The 13,078-nt window shown below is 36.0% G+C and overlaps 1 protein-coding gene across 3 annotated transcripts in view; it reads right to left on the bottom strand.

Annotated features, from left to right (window-relative positions):
• LOC107161992 (uncharacterized) overlaps positions 1–13,078 on the bottom strand; it is a 280,710-nt gene that overhangs the window by 207,816 nt on the left and 59,816 nt on the right. Inside the window, exon 2 of one of the 3 annotated variants that reach the window (XM_089219605.1) lies at positions 4,200–12,105. The exons of the other annotated variants lie outside the window; for them this stretch is intronic. Coding sequence (XP_089075731.1) covers positions 5,543–10,699 — 5,157 coding nt within the window. The 5' untranslated portion in view covers positions 10,700–12,105 and the 3' untranslated portion in view covers positions 4,200–5,542. Of the gene's footprint in view, positions 1–4,199; positions 12,106–13,078 lie in introns of those variants that run through there. 3 annotated transcript variants of the gene reach the window in all.

The following is a 13,078-nucleotide window of genomic DNA, read 5'->3' as shown; positions in this document are numbered from 1 at the left end:
ATACTACTTCACTGTCTTTACTATAGTCACTACACGTAACAATGATGATCACAAGACACTTTTTATTTCATTTTCATTTCTTAACCAAGGTTGATTTATATTTTTAAACACAATGCTATACTATTACGTCATCTGTTATAATTATATAATTATTTAACAATAAGCTTAAGTGATAATTGATAAAATCAAATCAGACAGAGGGAAGAGGCCTCCTATCAACCATAGGTAGTTAATGGATATTTTGTTATGTTATTATTGCATTCAAAAATGGAGTTTAAAATTTTAATGCTTAATATCACGTTACAATATGATGTGCGGCAAATTATTACTATCATTGATAATAATGGATGTCTAACGAACATCATTAACATAATATTCTATTAAGAAGTGTAGGTTTCTAATCATATAACTACCTAATAAATAATTAACCAATAACAATGTTTGTTAATTTGAATCATCTAACTTATATAAAATATAATAATTAATATGTGATATATAAAATATTATATTTTTATCGACAATAACAAAGTATTATTGTTTTTTTTTATTTTTTCAAAAGACCCTCGATGTATTTGGAACTTTCGAATATTAATTAAACAATAAAAAAAATATCATACTGTAGAACTTGGCAAACAGGATGAGACAAGAAATATTTATTTATATTCATATATTATCTATTTTTTAGTTGTAAAAACACATAAAAATAAATTAACAATTCAATATTGCAAAGCGGGTGGTTGAACCCGCAATATATAACAAACCTCCTAACTTTTTAAAGTCTGTTTTTTAGTACCTGGAAAATAATTTTTTGTTATTTATGTCGTAAAAATCAAATATTCGACCACCCGTGATTTTTTTTTTAATAACGTTTATACGATGTCCGTAAATTTTATTAAAATTTTGGTTTCTCAAATAAGAAAAAAAATATTTATCTATATTAATATATTTTTAAAAAGGACAATTTTTTTTCATATTAAACTATATCTTAGTGATTTTTACATTAGAGTGCTGATCGAAATTTGCAATTCTTCATCGTAGATCCAAAACAATGGTCTTTCTTTTTTTTAGCACAATAAAAGATCTCCTACAATGTCTCATCACAATAGCCCATGCAAAGAGTTTATAATATTAACCCAGATGATGAATAAGAAGAATAGATTTTTTTTTAAACGTTTTTAGAAAACTTGAAAACTAATGACAAGAAAAAATTCAACACTTAACATTGTTCACTAAATATCACAAAAGCCATCTTGTAATTTTGGTTCAATATATATCATCTAAAAGCCTTAAAATCATTTCAATAATTTACTACATTGACAACATATGTAAAAATCACGAAAATCACGAAAATTCGCAAACTATTTTAAACTAGAAATTCATAAAAATGTTTTTTTTTAAATCTAAGATTTGAAAATTTTTAATAATCTATAATATTATACCCTAGACAGATAAACCGTATTCGTTCAGAATCGTTTTTCGTATACAATGATATAATATCATTGGACTCAAATTTAATTCCCTCCATTTACAGTAACCCACTTGTACTGTACCCTACTGTACAGCAGAGCGACATCCACGACTTATCCGCTTTTTTTTAATGTCTGTATTCAAAACGTTTGAATCATAACTGGACGATTTTAGTAAGTGTAACCTAACCAAAAATGTTATTATGACACAGTATAAACTTTTTTATTTGATTTTCGGACATGGAATTGATAAAGGTCGAATAGTAATCGATGAAAAATTATTCAGATTCAGTAGCCGTTCATAATACCTGCCTGAGAAAGCGAGAACACTATCTACATTTGTTTGGCCTCCCAAGGAACCGCGTGGACGCTAATCGTTATATTATCATCGTTATATATTGTTATTTCATGAACATAATGGCATGATAACCGAATTTTATTTGTGTCAGAGACTCATGATTTATTACTAATAAATCTAAATATAAATAAGCGTTTCTTCGTTTCTTCTATATTTAATAATTGTAATAATATATATATATATATATATATATCAATTAAAAAATTACTAAACATTTTACATAATTTTGTAAAGTCCAGTGTTTCTTAAGTGTTTTCTTTGAAAATTAATTAAATATATATTCGATTGAATGTAACTTAAAAAACTTAATCAAATACAAATTTGTAGTTATTAATATACTTTTCTAAATTTAAATGTGGCTAAAAGTATTTCAAAAGTTAATCCAACGCAAGAAACTGTGATTTATACTTCTTGATTTTTTATTACCAAAAAAACATTTCTTTTTGCTATTATTTTAATACTTAAGCCAAATAGATTTAAATTATTTTTTTAGGATAACAGTTTAACTGTTTCAAATTATAATGAAGAAATAATAAATTAAAAAAAAAAATGTTGTATTCATATAATATCTTTCAAATTTAAGTACCTACTAAGGAAAAACATTAACATATATAATATTTGTGTATATATAGTTAAAACAAATACCAGTATTATAAATAATTTTATAATTTTATTATCTTTAAATATAATACAATATTATTAAATCATCATAATCATTGATTTAAAAAAATTAAAAATAAACATAATTTATGTGTATACATTTTATTTGATGCTGAAATCTAATGTCCGTTAATAGTTATAGCAAACCGTTATGAGGAATTTGTGTTTTTTCTTATTACAATATAATGTTGATTATAAAATAAAATAAAATAACTCAAGTGTTTTGGTGAAACTTTAAAACAAATTTCTTATTTAATTATAGACTTTATCAGTTTTAATTTATAGCTAGCAATGTGCCAAAAAACAACTTTTCTGATTACTTTACTACATTTATATCATGATTTCGTTATCTTAAATATTACTTACCAGCCAAAAAATAATAAACTACTTAAATGTATCAACTATTTATCGAAAATCTAATATATAAATTTTTTAACTGACATATATAATATATATATTTATCGTTAATTTTTATTGATAATTAACTGAGTACACAAAAAAGTATGTCTTGAGAATTACAAAAACTTAAATTAAATGTATACCTTAGTGAAATATGAAATAATGATATATTAGTATTATTTACTATGATTTTTAAATCATCATAAGCTATTACCATCAGAACTTAAAGCATAAACAATTCTTAAAACAAATGTTCAAATAATTAGTTAAATCTAATAGTTCACTTTTTTTTATTTAGATTCAGATATATAAACATTTGCAAAATTATAATTTACTTTTAATTTTAAACAATTTACACGAAAAAAAAGGATGTTTATATGCATATAATTCTTTAAATTATATAAAAATATAAATATTTTAAAATGTGGTCTTCAAACATAGCTGAAAATTTAAAAAAAAAACAAGAATTTTATTTAATTAATTATTCATGGAAAATATGCAAGTACTCGTGTTTGATTAATTGCAGTATAATACTATAATGTATACATTGAACAATTGTTTTGTTCGATAATTTATTCTGCTTGTACACCTACCTTATCTTATAATAAATTATGATTTCAATCATATAATTACTATGTTTAATGTTGACTCATACATTTTTAAATTTAATTATTCACCACGATAAAATAATAAAAAACGTGAATAACTAAAGACAAATTGTGTTATCTATAATAAAGTGCTAGATTTACATTTATTATATAATATTGATTAATAAATAATATTTAATTAATAACTTTTTAAACTTCAATCTAAATTATTTGACATCACTAATTCTTTTAATAAATTTCCATACCATAAATCTTTCTGTCAAAGTTTATTTTTTTGTCATCACTCACAACAGTTGATAAACACATATTTTGTTTTCAATTTTAAAAATCGGGTAAGTATAATATGTCACTCGTCGTACTGTTATGGATGGTATTAGGTTCGAATTTAATTATATAATATCATTGTATACGAAAAACATTTCTGAGCAGAGATGGTTTGTCTGTCTAGTATATTTTATAGTTTTATACTATATTAATTATATTGCTATTATTTCAAAACAAAATGTAGGCACCTATAAAATAAATTCCAAATTAATCAAATCACTCAGTCATGTGTTGACTTTCGTTGATGTAGTCAAGAAGCTCCTACGAATTTAGTGGTCGGCTTCATTGACTACATCAACGAAAGTCAACAGTTTAAAGGAATACCAGGACCAGTGTGATATTAGGATTTTCAGACTAAGACCTCATCAACTATACTCTGAGATATATAACGTGCACGTATGGCAAGGCACATACAATAATTTATTGATGAAATATACAAGAAATAATAATAATATAATCATTCGCTAGTGACTCGGTACCGGCGCCTCAGTACCAATCAATAGGAATACAAGGTATAAGTAATAACATAAAATAATCAATAAGTAAATAATAAATAGTACTATCAACACATATGATAGTAATAATAGGTAATCATAATAATAATCAACACCGGATTATGATAAAGAATAATATAACACAAGATATCATGACAATAATTACGCGCGTCTCCTGCGACCGTTGGTGATCACTTGGTGGTTACCAACTCTGACTTGATAACAGGTACGGCGACACTATGACCACTGACGATTGAGTCCACACGTAGCACTCATCATTGGGTGCGGCGGCTAAGATGAGTAGATGACGTATATCAGAGACTACCGGTGTGGGTTCGGCCCAATCACAACCGAACGCACGCGCATTACCGGCGATTCACAGCTGCTTGCCAAACAGCGACCGTATAACAATATCACCACAGGTCGCACGAACAACACGTGAATATAATCTATGTCGGACGACCGGGCACCGTATCAAAGACAATAATACGATTAACGGAGCGGCGAAACACAGCCTATGGAGGTTACGGCAACGGATATTTATAATACGATTATTACGGCGCTGATATGGCGGCACGCGTCGCGTGAACGGCAAATCAAGTCGCGATCACAAAAGCACAGGCAACGCTTAACCGTAAGCCGGCCAGCGCAACGACAGAACGACGGACCGTACGTTGACAAAGGTCGTTGGGTAACTAACTAGGTCAACGTTTCACAGAGTCTACGGCGGACGTGCGTTTTCACTTATCGGTGACAGCATGCTAGACGGGCGGGGAAACGGCACGACCGGTTCACAGACGCATCGGCCATACATCGACTGAGGCGCTCGAACATCCTCCCCCAATGAAAAGCCCTGGTTTTCATGAGACGTGGCAGGCGCTGGAGCATTGAAGATTGAGAACGAGCAACGGTCGCGGAGCCTGACATTGGTACGAAAAAAAATAATAAGATAATAGTACAATAGCTCAAAATCTTGAGATTATAAATACAAGTGATGACATCATAAATAACACATGAGTAATAACATAAATAAAATTCAAAGTTTAACAATTAACCTGGTTTGCCAGGGTGTGCCCCGAGTATAATTGATGTGGTCAACCTGACAATCCAGAATGGTTGGTGAGCAGCAGGCAGACACTAAGGAATAGAATAACTCAATTACCCCGACACAGCAAGCACAAATAAATAACATGGGACACGAAATTACTCAAATTCAAAAAAAAAAAAAGGCAACTACTCTGTGGGCAGCAGCACCAATTTTACAACTGGCCTGGTAAGCTCACCCTGGGCCGTCAACACTCTAGCTACACGCACAACGCCATCAGCTCCAGGCATGACACTCAAGACCCGACCTAGCCGCCAAGCTGTAGGAGGGCTCTGGTTGTCTTTAATCACGACCATGTCTCCGTCTTTGACGTTAGGAACATTGTTTGTCCATTTTGTTCGTGTCTGTAATGAGCACAGGTATTCACTGGACCATCGACGCCAAAACGACTGGTGAAACTGATGAAGTAACTTCCAACGGTTGACAATTTTCCGGCTGTCCTCGGGTATATGATGTTCAGGAACAGCGAGCAGAGGTTGTCCAATTAAAAAGTGTCCCGGAGACAAGTAGCCGAGATCAAGAGGCGACGATGACATCGGAGTGAGTGGCCGCGAGTTTAAGATCGCTTCGATGCGGCATAGAATGGTAGACAGTTCCTCGAGTGACGGAGTATGACTACCCATGACACGGGTTAACAAAGTCTTGAACGAGCGTACGGCAGCTTCCCACAATCCACCGAAGTGCGGAGCACTTGGTGGGTTGAAAATCCACGTACACGCAGAGTGGGAAGACAGTCTGTGATGATTTTCAGGATTGTTCACTAATTGACGCAATTGTTTTGACGCTCCAACAAAATTGGTCCCGCAGTCTGAAAATATTTCGTGAGGAAGACCACGTCGCGCAACGAAACGATCGAATGCGGCCAAGAACGCATCAGTAGTCAAGTCCAATACTATTTCTAAATGCACCGCCTTCACGGCCATGCATACGAATACAGCGACATACACTTTATATTGTCTTGCCTTCCGCAAGCGGCATTCGCGCATTGGCAAGGGACCAGCGTAGTCAATCCCAACACGGGAGAACGGTCGGCAAGCTTGAACACGTACCGCGGGCAAATCAGCCATGAGGGGAGTTTGAGTTTGAGCAATTGCTCTGACACATATGGTACATGAGCCAATGACTTTCCTGATCACGCACCGCACAGACGCAATCCAAAATTGACGAGCGATTAAAGCTGTTATAACTCTAGGTCCCGAATGGCACGTCACAAGGTGCCAATGCCGGACAATAAGTAACGAAAGATAAGATGTCTTCGACAGTAATATTGGCTGCCTTTGAGCTTCTGTTAAATCAGCATGTGCCAAACGACCACCGACACGAATCAAACCACATGGATCAATGAATGGGCGGAGCACTGCAAATGTTCGAGGTGGCGCTTGATCATGCTGCACATTGTGTAGCAATTTCCCCAGTGTCTGTAATTGAGACGCTTTGACAAGAACTGTTAGGGAATCAGTCAATTCCGATTGACATAGAAAGGCATTGGAGTACGTCTTACCTTGACATAATCCGATAAAACGACGCATCCATGTGACGACTCTGAGCATGTTGGTGTATGAAGAAAAACGTGAGAACCATTCGCCCTCGGTGTCGAGTTGCACAGCTAAGGAAACGCCTTTTGTTTCAGGCAGTTCTTCTAAGGACATTATACAAGGTGAAAGGTCCCAGGTATCTTCAGAATGACGTAAAAATTTAGGCCCATACCAATACAGGGGGAACTGCATAAGGGCTGAGGGCTGCATTCCGCGCGAAGCACAGTCAGCCGGGTTATCGTCAGTTCGTACATATCCCCATTTACACGATGGTAACAATTGATGCACCTGGTGCACTCGATTAGAGACAAATATTTTGAACAAGGAGTGTGGATTGATCAACCAAGACAAAACTATTTGTGAGTCAGACCAGGCAAAAACATTAGTGATAACGAGTTGAAGTTCAAGTGTCGCTTTGACGCGACCCATCCATCGTGCCAATAGAACAGAAGCAGACAATTCAAGTCGAGGTACAGTGATCTTCTTCATGGGCGCCATTTTTGTCTTGGACCCTAGAAGGGAAATGGAGACCGATCCATCTGGCTGAATCAAACGAAGATAGACGATTGCTGCGTAGCCTTGCTCTGAAGCGTCACAAAAGCCGCAGAGCTGGACATGGGAACCATTTTTTGTAGCCAGAAAACGCGGAATCTTGACTTTAGTCAATGTATGGAGATCTTGGACAAAGATTTTCCAATCCTCAGTCAAGTCGGACGGAAGTGGCGCATCCCAACCTAAACCTGCCTTCCAGATTTTCTGCAATATATGCTTGGCATAGAAGATTACTGGAGCAATAAGGCCAATTGGATCAAAGATTCTGGCAATGGTTGACAGAACGGCGCGTTTGGTCATGACATCACACGAAGAAGAGACTTCAAAGCCAAAAGTGTCTTCGGAAGAGTCCCAATTTAAACCGAGAACCTTGACCACTCCTGCCTCAGGGTCGTCGAACTGTAAAATTCCTTGGACACGATCATCTTGTGGAATAGTAGCTAGAATCTGAGGATCATTACTAGACCATTTTTTCAGCTCAAAACCAGCGGTACTCAGAACAGATTTCAAGTCAGATTTCAATGTCAGCAGTTGGCTTGTGCTATCGGCGCCAACACAAATATCGTCAACGTAAGTTTGGTGAGTTAATGCCTGTTTGACACCAGGAAACTCTGCACAACCATTGTCGGCAAGGTCCTTCAGAACTCGCAACGCTAGGTAAGGAGCACAGTTCACTCCGTAAGTAACCGTGTTCAGTTGGTACTCCTTAAGTTCATCCAACGGTGACACACGCCATAAGATGTGTTGGTATTTCCGATATTGTGGAAGTACCAGTATTTGTCGATACATTTTACACACGTCTGCTGTGAAGGTGAATTGATGTATACGAAATCGGAGCATGATATCAACAATATCCTGCTGAAGCTTTGGACCAGTAAAAAGACACTGATTCAAGGAACGGTTGGATGAAGTAGTGGCCGAAGCATCAAATACCACTCGAATTTTACTGGTTGCAACATCACCTTTAAAGACAGGATGGTGAGGTATGAAGTAGTCACCAGGACTGGAAGCGATAGACATATGCCCTAGTGATTCATAATCACTCATAAAAGCTGAGTATGCCTGATTCAAAGCTGGATTAGCTTGAAGTTTCCGCTCTAGGTTTTGGAATCGACGCAAAGCCATTTGTCGAGATCCAAAAAAACGTTCTTCCTTGCCAGATTCCATGAAGGGCAACGGAACCACGAATCGACCGTTATCATCACGCACACGTTCGGTCAAGTAGATGGTTTCACACTTGCCTTCTTCAGTGAATGTAACTGGAGCAGAGTCAGGTTCTTCAACACGCCAGAAGCGTTCGACCAGATTCTCAAGTGATACCGTGAGTGACACAACATTTGAGCAGACTCGATCGGGCTCTTGTTCAGGGACAGGGCCGATTAGAATCCACCCGAATAAAGATCCGAATGCAGTGGGTAATGAATTGTCTATGACAACACGTTTTCCGTCTAATATCTGGGCAAACACATCGGCTCCCAACAACAAGTCAACAGGTGCCGGAAGATCAAAACTAGGATCAGCTAGAGCCAAATGCGAAAAATGAAGTTTGCACTGCTTGGGCAGATGACGAGATGGCATGTTAGTAGTTATCGTGGGCAGGACCCAAGCTGTCACCTGGATTTTCGTATTCTCATCATACCGCGGTGCGATGGTACAATGGACCACACCATTCAACTTGGGAACTTGAACACCAGAAAGACCCGTTAAAGGCACTGTCCATTTGGAACGTTTTAAACCCAGGCGATCCGCACACGCCAAGGTCATGACACTGACCTGTGAGGCCGAATCGATCAATGCACGGACTGGTTGGGCGCGACCACAGTAATCACGAACATGTATGAGGGCGGTCCCGAGTAAAACAGTTGGCCGATCCAGTGACCCAACGTGGACGGCTGGAGGATCAGTGGAAGATGATGGCTTTCGGGAAGCTTCAAAATCGCGATGGAGTAAAACATGATGACGACCATTACATTTGGGACATGTCTTCGCTAAACAGCGAGTCGACCAATGAGTAGAATTCAAACATCGGAAACAAATTTTACGGTCCTTCGCCGCTTGATATCTATCATCCATAGACATGTCAGAAAAGGTTACACACTTAACTGTAGAATGTTCGCCAGAGCAAAAAAGACATTTGGAAATAGATGCGACCGGGGCGTGTGAAGACAACAAGGCAACTTTAGACCTTTTATTGTCAAGTCGATGAATTGGTTTGGTCCTATCCTGAGGTTGGTTGTAACTGCGCGCGTTACTCGATTGTGTGACAGTTTCTAAGACTGCAACACGTGACTTGACGTAGGTGACCAAGTCCGAAACTAGTGGGAATTCACATGAATTAGCAGCCTCAAAACCTTTACGCGTTGACAACGATAGGCCACGAACAGACAAGGCGAATAGGATGAACTCCCCCAAGTCAGGAATATTCAACGATTTTAACATGGCAACTTGATCGGAAAACAGGATCAGAAATTGCTTCAGTCCATCCAATGATTCTTGAGACTGAGACTGGACTGAAATAAGTTTGTCCACAATAAGTGACGCTAATTGTCTAGGTTTATCATACCGTTCAAATAATGTGGACCAAGCTAGGTTATAAGTATTCTCCGTAACCGCAATATTTTTAATAGTATAAAGAGCATCGCCCTTAAGACAACCAAGGAGATAATAAAACCGATCAATATTTGGCAGGTTAGGAATGTGACCCACCCTTGCAAGAAACCTGTCGCGGAAAACAGGCCATTCGATCAAATCACCACTGAAAGAGGGTAATGGTATTTCTGGTAGACGGGATACTGAGGTGCTGCCAGGCACATGATGTATGGACCCATTGGCACTACCGTCCAATGACACAGTTTCATTTTTAGGTGTGTGTTGTTCAACTACAGTTACAACACTAATGTACAGAGAACGAATCTCGGTCTCTAAATGTGTAGAGAACTCAGATGTAAGATCCAAATCCAATAATGCATCCAAAACAGCTTGATTATGTGACATAAAAGAAGTCCATAATGAATCCAGATCACCAGCAGCAATTAAAAAATTAGGTAACAGCTCTAAATTATCATTGACACGAGCCGCTGTCGTAGCTAATGCTTTAATTCGGTTAATAGTACCTTCACGGTTAAGCACTGAAATAGTCTTAGCCCTAACTGCTAGTCTTTGCTCACGAGCAGCCTTTTCTTCGCTTGTCTCTACCATATTAATTCAATATATATAAATTAAAAAATATTTAAATATAAAACTCACTTTACTATAATAATGTAACACCAATAAGCAATAAGGTGTTATATAATGTGCATAAACAATAGTACCTATACACAATAAATGTGTGAGCTGAGAAAGGAAGCAATCCCAATTGGTGCGTACTACAACACAGAATAATTACCCAGAAGAACGCGTAACTAACAACCCAAAATCACAAACATGTACTCACACTAATCAAGTAACCAAATTTATTCACTGGTGTCAATCGCTGATGTGACTATACTATTAATTAAACCACGCTCTGCTACCAATGTTTAGTCAAGAAGCTCCTACGAATTTAGTGGTCGGCTTCATTGACTACATCAACGAAAGTCAACAGTTTAAAGGAATACCAGGACCAGTGTGATATTAGGATTTTCAGACTAAGACCTCATCAACTATACTCTGAGATATATAACGTGCACGTATGGCAAGGCACATACAATAATTTATTGATGAAATATACAAGAAATAATAATAATATAATCATTCGCTAGTGACTCGGTACCGGCGCCTCAGTACCAATCAATAGGAATACAAGGTATAAGTAATAACATAAAATAATCAATAAGTAAATAATAAATAGTACTATCAACACATATGATAGTAATAATAGGTAATCATAATAATAATCAACACCGGATTATGATAAAGAATAATATAACACAAGATATCATGACAATAATTACGCGCGTCTCCTGCGACCGTTGGTGATCACTTGGTGGTTACCAACTCTGACTTGATAACAGGTACGGCGACACTATGACCACTGACGATTGAGTCCACACGTAGCACTCATCATTGGGTGCGGCGGCTAAGATGAGTAGATGACGTATATCAGAGACTACCGGTGTGGGTTCGGCCCAATCACAACCGAACGCACGCGCATTACCGGCGATTCACAGCTGCTTGCCAAACAGCGACCGTATAACAATATCACCACAGGTCGCACGAACAACACGTGAATATAATCTATGTCGGACGACCGGGCACCGTATCAAAGACAATAATACGATTAACGGAGCGGCGAAACACAGCCTATGGAGGTTACGGCAACGGATATTTATAATACGATTATTACGGCGCTGATATGGCGGCACGCGTCGCGTGAACGGCAAATCAAGTCGCGATCACAAAAGCACAGGCAACGCTTAACCGTAAGCCGGCCAGCGCAACGACAGAACGACGGACCGTACGTTGACAAAGGTCGTTGGGTAACTAACTAGGTCAACGTTTCACAGAGTCTACGGCGGACGTGCGTTTTCACTTATCGGTGACAGCATGCTAGACGGGCGGGGAAACGGCACGACCGGTTCACAGACGCATCGGCCATACATCGACTGAGGCGCTCGAACACAATTCTTAAAACAAATGTTCAAATAATTAGTTAAATCTAATAGTTCACTTTTTTTTATTTAGATTCAGATATATAAACATTTGCAAAATTATAATTTACTTTTAATTTTAAACAATTTACACGAAAAAAAAGGATGTTTATATGCATATAATTCTTTAAATTATATAAAAATATAAATATTTTAAAATGTGGTCTTCAAACATAGCTGAAAATTTAAAAAAAAAACAAGAATTTTATTTAATTAATTATTCATGGAAAATATGCAAGTACTCGTGTTTGATTAATTGCAGTATAATACTATAATGTATACATTGAACAATTGTTTTGTTCGATAATTTATTCTGCTTGTACACCTACCTTATCTTATAATAAATTATGATTTCAATCATATAATTACTATGTTTAATGTTGACTCATACATTTTTAAATTTAATTATTCACCACGATAAAATAATAAAAAACGTGAATAACTAAAGACAAATTGTGTTATCTATAATAAAGTGCTAGATTTACATTTATTATATAATATTGATTAATAAATAATATTTAATTAATAACTTTTTAAACTTCAATCTAAATTATTTGACATCACTAATTCTTTTAATAAATTTCCATACCATAAATCTTTCTGTCAAAGTTTATTTTTTTGTCATCACTCACAACAGTTGATAAACACATATTTTGTTTTCAATTTTAAAAATCGGGTAAGTATAATATGTCACTCGTCGTACTGTTATGGATGGTATTAGGTTCGAATTTAATTATATAATATCATTGTATACGAAAAACATTTCTGAGCAGAGATGGTTTGTCTGTCTAGTATATTTTATAGTTTTATACTATATTAATTATATTGCTATTATTTCAAAACAAAATGTAGGCACCTATAAAATAAATTCCAAATTAATCAAATCACTCAGTCATTAATAGTAGATATATTATAAAATTTAAATTACCCATGAATAATATTTTTAAAT

Source organism: Diuraphis noxia, unplaced genomic scaffold (assembly GCF_037042655.1).
Source record: "Diuraphis noxia isolate RWA-SAM2 unplaced genomic scaffold, SU_Dnox_SAM2 contig0002, whole genome shotgun sequence".
Taxonomy (NCBI): Eukaryota; Metazoa; Arthropoda; class Insecta; order Hemiptera; family Aphididae; genus Diuraphis; species Diuraphis noxia.
Note: the sequence above shows the minus strand (reverse complement) of the source record. Positions and strands in the feature narration are given on the sequence as shown.